Raw genomic sequence first — 16,371 nt, forward strand, 5'->3', positions numbered from 1 at the left:
TTTCAGCCTCAGTAGGATTTTTAATGTTTCCCTTGGTGTAGGCCATACCATCAACTCTCACTGATCTGATTTCATTCGCCTCCACCATCACAGCAAATACATTTCCCAAGAGTAGTCATTTGATTGAATCGATTGAACAATCTGTTGCAGTAAGTTAATGTATTTGGTGGCAGAATATCACACATGCTCTCTTCATATGCATACTGGTAAATAGAACATAAGGCTACGGATTCCCAGTTTCACTTATTCAGGCAAAATACAACATAATTCAAATGTACTATCTCTGTGTTTTTTTTGTCCCCAGAATTCTCCTTCTTTGACCCAGATGAGCCCCAATGCAGAGAGGTTCTTGTGGATCCCAGCACCTCCATACCAGAGCTGTTTGCTGTGCTCAGGCAGTGGGTTCCCCAGGTTCAGAAGAACATCCACCTCATCGGCAATGAGGTCAGTGTGCTTTGATCTTTTTAATTACATTGCCTTTGTGCAAACCCTTCTCTGTTGGTGCTCACACTTCACACATGCTAATTGAATGATTAAACATTGGATGAACAGAAGCTAAAAAACAAAAAATGTAGTGAATACACCACTATAGTTTAGAATATAATAAAACTCTTAATAAATACAAGTTTTTGGGTTGAGACCCTGATGATAAACCCTCAACCCACATCCACCTAGAGCTAAATAAAGTAGCTGCAATCCAGTTAAAGTCTCACTGGTGAAAGCAGACTGTTTTCTCTCACGGTCTGACTTAATAAACGCTACCCTTGAGAAATGCATGCTGCGTTTGTTGATGTCAGTTTACGAAACAACTCTTATCCAGATTTAAAGTTGAGTTTTTAGTCCCAGCTTACTGGTCATTTATCAGATCAGTGCCCTGAGGTTCCTTTTAGTCTGTTATGTAATACTGTCTCTGCACAGATTCTAAAGAGAGGCTGTGGTGTGAACGATCGAGACGGTCTCACAGATATGAGCCTACTGCACTACTGCTGCAAGGCTGGGGCCCCGGGCATCGGTAAGTATGGACAGTAGTGTTGAATAAAAACTCTCAGCTGGTCTGTAAAAGTCTATACACATGTTCTATGTCTTGTACATTAAGTGTGTTTACTTTATCTTGCTACTTTGACCACTGAAGAAGCTGACATACTCTATGTTCATACACCTATACTCCCCAACACACACACACACACACACACCTGTATCCCTGCTGTTCCACAGGTGATGCAGAGACAGCAGCCTCCTTTGCCCGCCAGCTCCTGTCCCTGGGTGCTGATCCTAACCTGCGCTCCAGATGGACCAACATGAGGGCCCTGCACTATGCTGCTTACTTTGATGTGCCCCAACTTATCCTGGTGGTGTCACACAGCTCACAGCCTGGAGGTGAGAGCAGGGCAAACATTTCTATTTTCAAATCCAATTGCAGTGTGGTAAAACAACTGAGTTTCCTGTTATGAGGTCCACCCACTAGCTAGAATTCAACACAACATCCCTGCATTGCAGCCTCGTATTGGGTTTTTGTTATAGTTGTCAGAGAAGTATTGATTGTACTTTATGGAGGGGGAAGTTTGTGGTGCTGTTGCATTACATGGTAAGGTTTTTCTAAAATGTGTCCACCACATTTGAACTCAGTGGGTCACTGTGGATATTGGTGTAGCTACAAGCCACTCTCATTTTATGCAGACAGTGATGTTGCAGCATGGATACACTTGTAAAGTTGCAGCAGGAATTTACTACAGATTGATTACATTACTTTTAATTATAACTGGTTTCACTCGTGTGCGGAGTCCAATTTATCAAAGTGCCTGCTCAGCAGAAATAGCTGATGATGCTGGAGCCTAGATGGAATGAGGAATATGGAAAAAGCATTGTGCATTGTAGTCTGTGGTGGAAACGCTTGCCTCAGTAAGTGAAAATTGCAGATGGACACAGTGTGTGGAATCATTTCCTATAATTCATTACACATAAGCAAGGAAAATGTACTGCACAGTGTGCCATGTACAGCTGTTTAGGTGTGTTTGTTGTAGCAGAGTTGAGTGTAATGATATTATTGATTCTATTGATCATAGTTTGGCAGCATGATCAGGTAATTTCTTGTTATATATTTGGGATACTGACAATGTTATTTTGTTATTTACATTGTGTTTGTACCCGCTGTGAAACAGCTTTTGTGTAATGAGTACCGAGTAGAGAGACTTGTTAATGCCCAGTTGCACTGTGTATACAAATAGTCATTATTAACAACAACAGAAACCCATTTAAGTTACCGTATTTGCTCTGCATATCTTAGACTTTTTATAATAGAAGAATGTATTCTAAGGGAGATCAAATGATTCCTTTGGGGTTGATGCCAGAGGCTATTGCTTATGGTTAAGTACACACTGCCAGGGATATAAAAAAATACTTTGAAGAAGACAAAGACATACTTTATTTATCCCCGGGGGGAAATTCAGTGTTAAAGCCACTACGAGTAACATTGCACGTTGGCGGCCCCTTTGGACAAAAACTGTAGTATTTTTACGACGCCAGCTGTCGTGAAGCTGTTTTCTAGCTCGTGCCGGGCGTGCGAGATTCAAATGATCAGGAAGCAATATAGTGCATGTCCATGTGTTGAAAGTGTGAGGGCACCGGACTCTTTTCGGCTCCGTGAGAGTGGTTAGTGACACAGCATCAACTAATGCCAGTCGGTGCTACACACACCTGATTGCAATGAGTTGATGCAGTGTCACCTCTCACGGAGCTGAAAGATTCCGTGTCCTCACACAAAGCGAATGAACGAGAGACGGCAGTTAGTATGGATCACGATGAGGTAATGTGTTTATGTTGTTGTAAATAATGACTATTTCAGATGAATAATGGTCCTCTGATGATGCTGGTGAGGCAAAGTAAACTTTGTTTTAGTAGGCTACCGCTCATTCATTTAGGAGTAAACACTGCAGTCTAGTTCGCTACCGTGAAATTGTGTATACGTTGCTTGGCAACGCCCTCCCGCCCGCCTATCACTCTCCCTTTTAGCTTTTCTTCATTGCATTTTCTTTTTTTTCTTTGATGGTTCAGCCCCGTTATCAGTCATTATGACGACAAACAACTGTCTCAAACAAGGCTCCCGCTCCCCTTCCCTCACCTGGAGGGATAGGCTTCTCAAATCGCGTTGCTGAGCCACACTGAAATCTGCGACCAATACGGATATGTGACCATAGAGCATGCACGCGTGAACCGAAAATCGGACTGGGTGTGCGACCAGACCAAACGCAGTAATAAAAACTATATAAAAACGTCTTTCTTTGCACTGATGGTCTCGTTTGCTCGTTTGATATTTAAATGTTACTCGGAGCTGCTTTAACACAGCATACTGTAAACACCCTGAGGAACCTGGTTCATGGAGGAACCCCCTGTATTGTCCAACTGTTTTCAAGTTCTCCTGTGTTGTGAATATCAGGTTGATCTCAGTGTCTTTATTTGCAGTAAGTAACTATCTTAAATCATCAATCCCAAAAAGTCTAATATAAGTAACCAGTGTACCCTGATTGACTTTTCTTTGTAGAGGTAGATGCCACCTGCAGTGACTTTGACTTTGGCACGGCCCTGCACATCTCTGCCTCCAACCTCTGCATGTCAGCTGTCAAATGTCTCCTGGAGCTGGGAGCCAACCCGGCTTTCAGAGTAAGTTACATTGTTTACTTACAGGTGAAACTCGAAAAATTAGAATATCGTGCAAAAGTTCATTTATTTCAGTAATTCAACCTAAAAGGTGAAACTAATATATTATATAGACTCATTACATTCAAAGTGAGATATTTCAAGCCTTTATTTGTTATAATTGTGATTATTATGGCTTACAGTTTATGAAAACCCCAAATTCAAAATCTCAGAAAATTAGAATATTACATAAAATCAATAAAAAAAGGATCTTAAATACAGAAATGTCAGCCCTCTAGAAAGTATAATCATGCATATGTACAAAGTACTTGGTTTGGGCCCCTTTTGCATGAATTCTTGCCTCAATGCGGCGTGGCATGGATACTATCGGCCTGTGGCACTGCTGAGGTGTTATGGAAGCCCAGGTTGCTTTGATAGAGGCCTTCAGCTTGTCTGTATTGTTGGGTCTGGTGTGTATCATCTTGCCCTTGACAATACTCCATAGTTTCTCTATTGGGTTCAGGTCAGGAGAGTTGTCTGGCCAATCAACACAGTAATACCATGGTCAGTCAACCAGTTACTTGTGGTTTTGGCACTGTGGACAGGTGTCAAGTCTTGCTGGAAAAAGTAATTCAGCATCTCCATAAAGCTTGTCAACAGACAGGAGCATGAAGTGCTCTAAAATCTCCTGTAGACAGCTGTGGTGACTTTGGACTTGATAACACAGTGGACCAACACCATCAGATGACATGATGCCTCAAATCATCACTGACTGTTGAAACTTGACAGTGGTCTTCAAGCCCCTTGGATGTTGTGCCCCTCCACTCTTCCTCTAGACTGTGGGACCTTGATTTCCAAATGAAACGCAACATTTAATTTGGATCAGTGATGATTTGAGGTATCATGTCATCTGCTGCTGTTAGTCCACTGTGTTATCAAGTCCAAAGTCACCACAGCCATCTGCCAGAAGATTTTAGAGCACTTCATGCTTCTGTCTGTTGACAAGCTTTAATGTGATGACAATTTCCATTTCCAGCTAGACTTTATGGTACTGCCCACAGTACCATAAACCACTAGTAACTGGTTGACTGACCATGGTATTACTGTGCATGAATTGCCAGACAACTCTCCTGACCTGAACTCCATAGAGAAACTATGGACTATTATCAAGAGGAAGATGATACACACCAGACCCAACAATACAGATGAGCTGAAGGCCACTATCAAAGCAACCTAGGCTTCCATAACACCTCAGCAGCGCCACAGACTGATAGCATCTATGCCACGCTGCATTGAGGCAATAATTCATGCAAAGGGGGCCCAAACCAAGTACTTTGTACATATGCATGATTATACTTTCTAGAGGGCTGACATTTCTGTATTTAAAATGCTTTTTTTATTGATTTTATGTAATATTCAAATTTTCTGAGATTTTGAATTTGGGGTTTTTATAAACTGTAAGCCATCACAATTATAACAAATAAAGGCTTCACATATCTCACTTTGCATGTAATGAGTCTGTATAAGATATTATTTTCACCTTTTAAAGTTGAATTACTGAAATAAATGAACTTTTTCACGATATTCTAATTTTTCGAGTTTCACCTGTACATTCAAAGGTTTTGTTTTGACACACAATCACACTGAATGAATCTATGTGGTAAGGTGTTAATATTTGTCTGTATCCTACCTATAGCTAGCTATACATGTTAACGTAATACATTTCTAAGATCGGCCTGATATTTACATTGAATTGATGGGAGACATTTGCCCAAAGAAGCCTTGATGCTCATGTACATGTTTTTTTTTCACATTTCCAAATTGGAATTTCTTGTCTAAGTTGGCAGGTAACACCTAAAATGTCAACTGTTCTCACTACACATTTCCAATACATGTTTTGAATAGATCTCTATCACTTGAATACTCTCTCAGTGCTCAGTCGATCAGCCTAGTTCCTCTCAGTTCAAGTCATTTACATTTACAATACATGTTAATGACATGTCCTTTGCATTAAACAAAAGCATTCTTTCAGATTCATTGAAGCTGTTTGTGAACTTGTGCCTGTTATTTGTAAGCACTAATCTTCCCACTGGAGGTCACCAAAGCACTGTACTCCATAATCCAATAATCCCCCTGCTCAGAGATGAGTGTAGACGCTCTATCCATTTGTGTGTGCAAATGAAAAATATGCCCGTTGATATGAACCGGCTCGTTAAAAAACACAAAAACATTGATTAAATGGGTTAGAGTCATGGGCATGTTCTCATAATAACACCATTGAGTGAAGCTTCTTTCCTTTCTACATCATATTTTACTGCTTTCAATTAGCCCTAGATATACATTCACCGGCCACTTTATTAGGTACACCTGTTCAATGGCTTATAAAAACAAAAAGCTAATCAGCCAATCACATGGCAGCAATTTAATGCATTTATGCATTTAGATGTGATCAAGACAATATACTGAAGTCAAACTGAGCATCAGAATGGGGAAGAAAGGGGGTTTAGGTGACTTGAGAGAATTATAGGAATATGGCATATGGGTATTTTCTTAGGCTGGATTTTAATGGAAGTAGAACCCATACTTGTATAAATGCTATGAAAGTGGCAAAACCATTTGCCATTTGTATGTGGCTGACTTTGACAAGTAAAACACTGCTACAATGTTTGAGCTTGGCATTGTGTTCACTGCACTTAAATGAAATGCAGCGAAAGTATAAATTAGTGATATAAGTGTTCTGTTGAATAACATATCCACCTAATGCACAAATGGGGAAATGAGTAGGTGGAATGTTGTACAGAAAAAAAAATCCACACTGAACTAAACATTTCTTTCCCTGAACCATTCCTGTTCTACTGTCTCAGAAGACAGCAGAGCAGCCCAAAAGCATTCATTCAGGCCAATGACGTTGCATGTACATTATTTCAGTGTTAGAACATGTTCCCATTGTCTGTCACACCTCCACAGCCTTGGAGCTTGCTGTCTCTCTCAACTCTCACTGACTTTAGCTTCTTTGAGCCACTTGACTGGATGTTAGGTGCCTGCTCATCAGCTCCTTTGAAACACACAAAGGACAGATTTAGTTCTGATAAGATTTAAGATTGTGTTAAACCAAGCATCCTTTTGGCTGAAATGATCCGCTCTACATTTTGGAATGGAAGCACAATACTGCTTCTGTATTATCTGATGTCATATCAGTCTGTTGTCAGAAGAACTTACCACATTTTATATTGATCAAAACTGATTATTTACATACAATTTACTTGGCATGTTGGCAAATTTAAAAATTATGATTTGATGATTTGATTTGATATTAATATTTTTAGTATTGCCCTCGGTGCAACTTTCTTGTATCTTCCTAAAGGTTTTTACTTTGTCAATCACTTTGTAACATTGTGATTATTATCTTCATGATTACAGAATGAAAAAGGGCAGTGCCCAGCAGACGTGGTGCCTGACCCCCTGGACATGCCCTTGGAGATGGCAGATGCAGCTGCTGTGGCCAAAGAGCTCCAGGCTCTACTGAGACAGGCTCTACCCAGACCCAGCTCTCCTCTGCCCCTCACACTGCAGACACAGTCCCTGCCTGCTCTCTCAGACAAGGCCAGGATTCAGCTGGCTGCCTTGGGAATACGACTAGGGGACCGTGTGGTCATTGCTGGACAGAAGGTGTGTGGTAGGTCACTGTCAGAAGCCAAGAACAGTTAGATTGATCGTTATTATTTATCCAATGTCTGCATGTTCTGAACTATCACCTTTTTCATTATCCATGTCTTGAAAGTGGTACAAGAAAGTTTCCCAACACTATAATGAAGACCAGCCGATTAGCTGCATTCAAATGAGTGCATAGGGAGAGCAGCAGTGAGTGAGTGAGTGCTGCATTTAAAGACATGTGTCAAAAACTTGTAATTATACCTTACGTGAAATACAGGGATAAGTAACTAACTATGGGTCAGGGGCTGCATTCACCCGATATGTCTACCACTACTGATAAGATAAATGAGGTCACTCCTTTTTGTATGTTACCTTTTTGCATAAAGTGAAACAGCTCAATGAATCAAGCTGATGTATTAGTAATTGCATTTGATGCTTGGCTTTAATGCTTCAGTCATTGAATCATTTACTTAATCATTTTAGTTTGTCAATTTTTTGTTGTTGACATTTTTAATATTTCCAGAACAGTTTTGCTGTACCCATTGATATATTTCCCCAGCTTCCAATACTCCAAACCAGGCCCAGCTAGAAGAACCTAAGACCCTGCAGTGTTCCACATTAACAATGTTTCTCTGTGTGTTAATACCGAGACATATAAGGAGTGATATCAGACTCACTAATGCAAAGAAAGCTCAGATATAGTTACTCAGTGGTGCTGACTGAGCAGAATGAAATGGTTGGAGCTGAATTTCAGCCATGTCCCTTTTCAGGATTGGCAGAGGATGTGCTAATGTTTTTTCTAAGGGATTATTGTATGAATTGATATATTTTACAAACCCCTTCTGTACTAGCAGTGGCACATAAAATTAAAGAGCACAGCATGAATGTTAAGTAAAGCATTAACATAAAGGGATTGATACACAATCCATTTGTGTCTTTACTGTAGCCACATCACATCTGTGCTGTGCAGCTGTGCCAGGGGTTTATACAAAACAAAGACAGGAGCTTTGCTTAATTTTCTTAACAATTATGTGAGCCCTCATCCAAAAAAATATAAAAATAAAAATAAATATATTCCAGTTGCTTAGTAACACCCTTTTGGAATCCATCCAGAATTAATAATAATATATTTAATTTATATAGCGCTTTTCCCGCACTCAAAGTGCTTTATATAGGAATAATTCTGGGTTATGTCTTGACAGTTCATTCTAGCATATCATCAACATTTACCGGAGCATAAGTTCATCTATTTGCGGTTCTGTGAAATATCTGGTAACAATGTTAGAAGTTTTATAATGCCCACGCTTAATTTTTACTTTTAGCTGTTTATTCTTCATCAAAGCCCAAACATTCCGTGGTGAGCACAGCTGGCAGTGTTAATTGAGCTATGTTGGTTAATTTTTTGGGGATATGTGTAATGTCCTTGAGTGTCAGACAATTGATAAGTCCAGCGATACACTGCAAAAGTCCCATACAGCACGGTAATAGTTAGTATTTATGGAAATGTAATTATGTTATTAAATACATTTAGTTGACTCTTTTTTGGTTGCATCAAATAGTTTAGGTGTGTGTGTGTGTGTGTGTGTGTGTGTGTGTGTATGATTTAGGGGTGGGAAAAATTATCGATTCTCCGATGCATCGCGATTCTCTCTTGAACGATTCCGAATCGATTCAGAAAATGTAATAATCGATTTATAAAAAATAAAAAAAATATTTGATTATTATTTATTTTTTTACTAGTATCTAATACTAGTATTCCCTGCGCCACTGCGCATGCACACCACACAAGTGCGAGTTGTTAAAAGTGGCGACAAAAGGGCTGAGAGCAGCAAACCCATATGACCTGCACTGGCTTTGTTACTGTTTACATTTTTGTATGAGAGCTGAATTCCAAGCCATACTTCAATGTGTTGAAATTACATATAAAATAATAGAATAGAAATCCTATTGAAACATGATTTACAAGAGTAGAAAGAAAATTAAACTGAATCGGTTTAGTTTTTACATACTTCCATATTGTGTTGAAATGCAAGCTGCATTGATTATTGCACTGTTCATAGAAAGTTATATTTGTGACAAGATTTTTTTTTCCTTTTAAATCAATATTAGAGAAGGTAAATCATCTGTTGATTGTATTTAATGATCATCACAAAAGTAGGAAGTGATTAGCAAACTGAGTAGCAAACTCAGATGTGTATATAAGTATATTTTTGAAAATCACACATGGGTATGTACGTAAAAAATGTTTTGCATCGGGATGCATTGATAATCGATTTTGAATCGAATCGTTGACCACTGAATCGGAATCGAATCGTGAGGTGCCAAGAGATTCCCACCCCTAGTATGATTATGGAGGTGCTTCTTAAGGTGTTGCTGCTGGTAAGATTCTCAGCACTAGTTTTTCTTTACTGATGTAATGCACATCATTTCTTAAGCATGGCTGCTTGACCTAACCACCCAACTTCAGTGTGGTGGTGTAAGCCATGTGTAATCCTTTTGACAAGAGGAACGCTTTGAAAGCAGTGGAGTATTACCCCCGGAAGGTCAATAAAAAAAAATTGCCATTTTCTAAGTATGGCCATGGCATAGCTCAACTTTGAACATATTCTACTCAGTGCTCCTGCTCCAAAATGAAATGAAACCCCAGAAATCCATGCTCTCTGTTCGTACTTTGTATTTACATTTTGTAAGCACTCATAGACTGTTTATAAGACACAGCCCATACACAGCCTATTGGTCAGACAGCAAAGTGAAGTGGGAGGCTCCATCTCTGCTCTTTTATGCTACAATGATTAATTATAATTAATCAGTGCTTTCAGTCAGTGTTTTCCACATCACTTCAAGAACAGTAGACAGATTTATCTTTTGGCACCGTTGTGTACTTTTGGTACTTGCACCAAATGTCAAACTGGTCTATTAGCTTAGTTTCTTGGTGCATGTGCTGTGAATGTGTAGCAAGATGCAGTAGCTTGGGCTTCAGTTGACATATCTGTAACATGATTTTAGCCTCTCAAGTTAAAATCCTCAGTGATTGGGCTAACTCTTCCAGTCATTTGGGACAATAGCAACCTAGAGCACCTCAACCATGCTGCTCTTTTGAATATTACCCATGTGCTAGCACTCTGGGAAAGTCAACTTGATCAGCCTCTGAAAGTTACAGCCATTCTGTGGTGTCATATCAGTGTAATCTCTCTGCCTTTTTATGAGTGTGCTGTTATTCCCACAAGCGCACTGAAAAGCAAATTAATTATACTCACTATACACAGTGGTGCTGTGGAACACTTGTTTTCTTGATCCCTGTGGCATAGAGTAATTATTATAAAATAACTATGAAGTTTTATCGCTGAGATCCTGACAAGTGAGCTGATCAGGGAATGCCTTTTTCTACTCTCAGAGCTGAGGAGTTTATTCAATTCTAAAAGGGCCTAGATCTTTTTGAATTAAAGGCTATGGCAGCCGGCTTATACGATGAAAAGGTTTGGGTTGGCCACCTTTTGTATGTTTCTCAGAACATTTGAAAATAAATTCATCCAATTAATCTTTCTTTGTAAATAGTTCTGGTTTAGTTTTTTTCTGAATTTGTTCCACTTATCTGTCAGGGTAAACAGTCTGTCTTCAAGCCTTTTCAGATTCACCATGCAAGTGCCTTACGAGCAGCTTGCAGACAAATCAAAAGTCTAAGTCAGTGTGGGTAGGGGAGTGAACTGTTTACACAAATGTAGTATCTATGTTATTGCATAGCAGTAGAGGAGGCCTGTTGGTCGCCGTTTTTTTTTAATTAGCTTAACAGCGAAGACTTGCACAGCTGTTTACTGAACACGTTTTGAAAGAAGTCCTTAGTGGTGGAAACTTTTTAAATAAGGGTAAATGGAGAGCAGCGATCATTGGAGCTGTACGAGTCTTCAAACACATCTGCCTTTCATATTGCAAGCTCCAAGTAGCAGCACCAATTTTAATCTACAGTGTAGTATAAAATAACATTTTCACATCTGTTGACCATAATACTGTCTATCATGGCCAGCTCCTCTGTGAAACGACCATATTGATGAGTGTCATGATAATGTATTGTTTGACACATCCATCTGGACTTAAAGCAGTCCATTAGTCCTTTACCCTCCATTTACTTTAGTTCAGGAAAGTTAACTGACTCGCAAGCCATCAGGAGCAAGGATTTTGATGGGTGCTCGTCCAAAAGAAAGTCTACCCTCATGATGGATAGACAGTATTAGCTTCACCTAACTTTGTGTCACTGATCACACAGTAATGCCACTATTACCAGCCACAGTTTTAGCCATCTAAGCCGGGCCTGTTTTCAGTCTGAAGTCTGCTGTTTGCCCTTGTATTGCTGTATCTCCATCCAAATTGCACACACGTAGACGCAAACAGACATGTCGACAAAGCAAAATACAAATTCTAGCCCAGTTGGACAGATTGAGCCCTTAAAAGAGTTTTGTGCCACACTGATTCACAGCGTGCTGAGTTGCGGAGCTCGGTTAATCAAAAACTTTTATTATCTTTTCCTGCACTTTCTGTAACAGTCCAATGCTTTGATCTCCATTTTCAGTTCTAATTTGTTTTTCCCCTTCTCTTCTGACGCTTTAGAGAACATGGACTCATCAAAATGTTGCTCGCTCATATAAAACATGGCATGGAGATGTAATGATTTCGCCACTACTCTGTGAACTGAGCAGTTATTTATCTGCATGACTTGATTTTGTTTTGAATACATTTACACACTGTGTTTATCTGCGTCCTGACTTTGTGCACTTTATAATTGTGTGTTGCAGGTTGGAACGCTGCGATTCTGTGGGAGCACTGAGTTCTCTGGAGGCCTCTGGGCCGGAGTGGAGCTGGACAGACCAGAAGGGAAGAATGATGGCTCGGTAGCAGGGGTTCACTATTTCACCTGTCGAATGAAACATGGTAGGTCAGGCCACAACTCAGCACTTTAAAGGTGGAGTCAGCAAATCTGGAGAACACTTCAAAATCAGTGAATATCTCCTCACCATCTGCTACCTGTCTGTACTGTGCGTGCACTGAAATAAAATGGGATGTTAATACACAGCCTAGGCTCAGTAAACTGATATGTAAACAAAGTGTATGTAAACAAAGGTGGCCCACCATAACTAGCAACATGCCCGTTTTCATAGCCTAGGCTATGTATTAGCACTGGATTTTTTTCAGTGTGCACTCGGTAGTACGGACAGACGATGGATCGTGAGGGGATATTCACTGATTTAGAAATGAAGTGATTTTGACAACAAGCATTCCCCCGAATCACTGACTCCACCTTTTATAATCAAACGCAGCGCTCCATCAATCTCCTCTACCATTAGTAACTTTATATCCAATCAGGTTTTCAGTGGTATCTTATCCAACCCCTGGAAATGAGATATGTCCATTTTGTCAGTTAATTTAATGAATGTGTTTTACTTATGAATGCAATGTGTCTTTTGCTGTTTTATTTATCTCTCTATATTGATTTGTCTAACTATCAATCTATATAAAATATCACCCTTAATAAAACCGTTGAATATTTTTATATTTTTCACAGGAATCTTTGCTCCCCTCTCTAAGATAAGCAAACCTTTGGAGAGACATAAAAGCAGCTCCATAAAGACGTCGACACCAATACGGCCCCCGCGTCGCATTGACCTGTCTCGCATCACCTCCAAGATTAACACAGGTAAACCACTCACACCCTCACAACAATCGAGCTCTGCGTGTTAAGTATTTAGTAACAATGCATATGATACATCATACCTGAATGATAAGAAATGTTTGATGAGAGAGCTACAGCCCTAAGGACAGAGAAATGTGTGAACTATTGAGCACAGGTGGAAAAACATGCGGACGGGGACGACTTCTTCATGTTAAAGGTAATCTCATATACAGGCCCCTGGAGGAGATCACCAGATACATTATTAGAGACCATATTTCATCAAACAAAAACAAATAACTGCACTAACCTCATAGAAACACGGACATTTTGGAGTGACAGTGTTAGTCTGATAAATTGCTTCCTAATATTGCCTGTTAGTTTGAGAAATAATTCTTCATGTGTGCTCTCTTGGGTTTGGGGCATAAACTTAGATTACATTATCAATACAAACAGTGGCCTGTGCCGATCCAGTTTTCTTTACCTTGGGGACGATGTTCTGAAAATGACAAGTGTTGGTGGTGCTAATAAAATTGGCCACTAACTGGATTACTTAGTCCTCTACCTGTGTGATATTCTGGTTCTCGTCAACAAAAGGGAAGAGAGGTGTCATTGTCTATTGACTAATAACTTAGATGAGGGGCATACAGTGATATGTATGGACAGCTATATATATGCAGTATATATCTGTTTTTAGATTTAGTTAGATGTACAATCTTTGAGTTGTAATCAATACATTATTACTAGGGCTGTCAAACGTAACGTGTTAACGGAGGGTGATTCATTTCTGGAATTAATGCATTCATCTTTTGAACGCATGCGCAGAATGCCCCGCCCAATATGTCCCACCCACTCTGCACTAGTAGTCGTTCTAGTGTTATGGCTGACCCAGGATATATAGGCTACTGGGCACAATGTCGAATGGGTATGTTCACTTTTGGTTTTATTTTATTTTTCGGTGTTAACAGTAGGCCTACACCATCATTTGGATTTGCCATGATTAAAAAACAACGTTAAATGTATACATCCACTTTCTGTCGTTCATCTTTCCGTTGCTACAAAAATATACTACAAAGAAAATGAGAATTTTTCAGGCATTTTTCGAATGCCGATTAATAGTGATTCATCATGGTTAATCCACAGCTACCCTGTGATTAATCTGATTAAAATTTGTAATCGTTTGACAGCCCTTATTATTACAGTAGCCTAAGTACTCCAGAGAGCAAGAAAATCTTAAAGTGCTTTGCAATGTGTTTGTGTCTAATACTATTTATTTGGCAAATGAAAAATCAAGACAAATATGCATTGACTAAGGATCTATTAAATTAAACATACAAAGTTGTTGTTCTATTCACAAGTTGTTGTAGGATTCTAGATAACAAAGCAAATGCCTGTACTGGCAGTTTTCATGCTGACAGTGGACTTATAGCCTACAGCCTATATAGAGGAACTGAGTCCACAAGGTGTCCACTAGAAGCCATCCGTTAGAGTCATGACTCTAGCTGATAGCCTTCTGGCACAAAGGAGGCTTTCTCAACCGTCCAAGCCTATATGAGCCATATCACTGCGTGGAAGGATTTATTGCGTCTGGGCTTTCATATTAATCTTACTTGAATGCTTTGAAGGTGAATTCTGAAGCGGTGCCAAAGGACAATGCATAAATTAGAAGTATCCTCAGCTCCTGACTATGTGTCATCTCAAAATCTAGTCCAGTCACCATAACACTGAAGAGCTAGTCTTGGTTGGCCTACTGCGCCGTCTATGGATTACAGCTGTATTGTGTTGGTGTATTATTATTCAAAGGTTTGGAAGGCTGATAGATGTGGACGTGACTGGAATAGTGCATCTCAGAGTAGCCTATGGAATTTGGTGATTGATAGTCCAATTAAGCAGGGTTTAATAACTAGGGCATAGACAGGCTGAATTACCTGGCAGCCATTCATCACAAAGTGGTGTGAGTGTGTTATGTGTGTGTCAGCACATCCATACAGCCCAGGAACCAGACTCATTTATGTCCAAACTCTGTTCACTGGCCAGCCTCCCAGAGCCCACCTGTGTTTTAGCATTCCATTGGATGGACAGTACACATTGCTGGCTGGTGTGTATCTATTTCATTTTCATTTCATTTTCCTTTATTTAACCTCGAAAGATCAATTGAGGGGTGACCCTCTTTTACAATGACGTCGAGTTTGTACAGATACACAATATACAATGAGAATACATAACAAGTTTACACACACACACACACACAGACAACAACAATTTAAAACATTCAGATCAATTGAATGAGAGACATAATAACCTAATTAAAACAGTTACAAGTGTAGAGGGGCTGGTTCAAAATAATAATTTTAAATTGGTTAACAGTTATGAGTGTATTTATTTTAATTGTATGTTGTAGGCTGTTCCAGGAGTCAGGGGCACTATGGCTAAAAGCGGTTTTACCAAGCTCAGACCGGGCATAGGGGACATATAACATGAGCATGTCAGTTGAGCGGGTTTGATAAAGCCCATCTGAAATAAGCAGCATTTCTGTCAAATATAATGGTAACTTTCCAGTCAGAGCTTTATATATAAAAATATGCCAATGTGCATCACGTCTCTCCTTAAGGGAGGACCACCCAACCTTTTCATATAAAACACAATGGTGTGTATCATAAGCATCTCCTGTAATGAATCTCAAAGCAGAGTGAAATACAGAGTCTAGGAGTTTAAGGCATGAACGAGATGCATGCCGATAAACCACATCACCGTAATCAAGGACAGACATAAAAACTGCCTCAATAATCCTTTTCCTACTGAACAACGGGAAGGTGGCTTTATTCCTATAAAAATAGCCAATCTTTTGTCGGAGACGACAGACAAGATTTTTTATGTGAAATGTAAAAGAGAGTTTTTCATCTATCCAGATGCCAAGATATTTATATTCAGTGACTCTTTCAATATGAGATCCATTATTTGTGTGAATAATAAGATCATTAAAATGTGTAATTCTTGCTCTGGAAAAGCACATATATTTTGTTTTTTCTATATTAAGGACAAGCCTGAGATCCACTAGACAGTTCTGCAGGGTGTTAAAAGAGCTCTGTAGGTTCTGAACAGATTGTTGCACTGAATCAGAAATACAATACAGTACAGTGTCGTCCGCATACAAATGGGCATGGCAGTTTTGTAGTGATGAAACAATGTTATTGATGTAAATTGTGAATAGGACTGGACCTAAAATTGAGCCCTGCGGAACACCATTTGTAACTGTTAAAAACTCAGTTTGGTAGCTTCCCAGCTTAACTGACTGCTGTCTATCAGAGAGATAGTCCCTAAACCAGCTACATGTAGAATAATCAAAACCAATTTCATGCAGCCTCTCTAAAAGCAAATGGTGATCTAAAGTATCAAAAGCTTTTGACAGATCAACAAAAAGTGCT

The 16,371-nt window shown here is 39.5% G+C and overlaps 1 protein-coding gene across 1 annotated transcript in view; it reads left to right on the plus strand.

The window, feature by feature from the left end:
* LOC307262196 (CAP-Gly domain-containing linker protein 4) overlaps positions 1 to 16,371 on the plus strand; it is a 32,588-nt gene that overhangs the window by 3,892 nt on the left and 12,325 nt on the right. The window contains exons 3-9 of the mRNA XM_080042982.1: positions 305 to 444; positions 919 to 1,012; positions 1,216 to 1,377; positions 3,539 to 3,657; positions 7,054 to 7,302; positions 12,075 to 12,210; positions 12,842 to 12,973. Coding sequence (XP_079899108.1) covers positions 305 to 444; positions 919 to 1,012; positions 1,216 to 1,377; positions 3,539 to 3,657; positions 7,054 to 7,302; positions 12,075 to 12,210; positions 12,842 to 12,973 — 1,032 coding nt within the window. The remainder of the gene's footprint in view (positions 1 to 304; positions 445 to 918; positions 1,013 to 1,215; positions 1,378 to 3,538; positions 3,658 to 7,053; positions 7,303 to 12,074; positions 12,211 to 12,841; positions 12,974 to 16,371) is intronic.

Source organism: Ammodytes marinus, assembly GCF_949987685.1.
Source record: "Ammodytes marinus genome assembly, chromosome: 15".
NCBI lineage: Eukaryota > Metazoa > Chordata > Actinopteri > Uranoscopiformes > Ammodytidae > Ammodytes > Ammodytes marinus.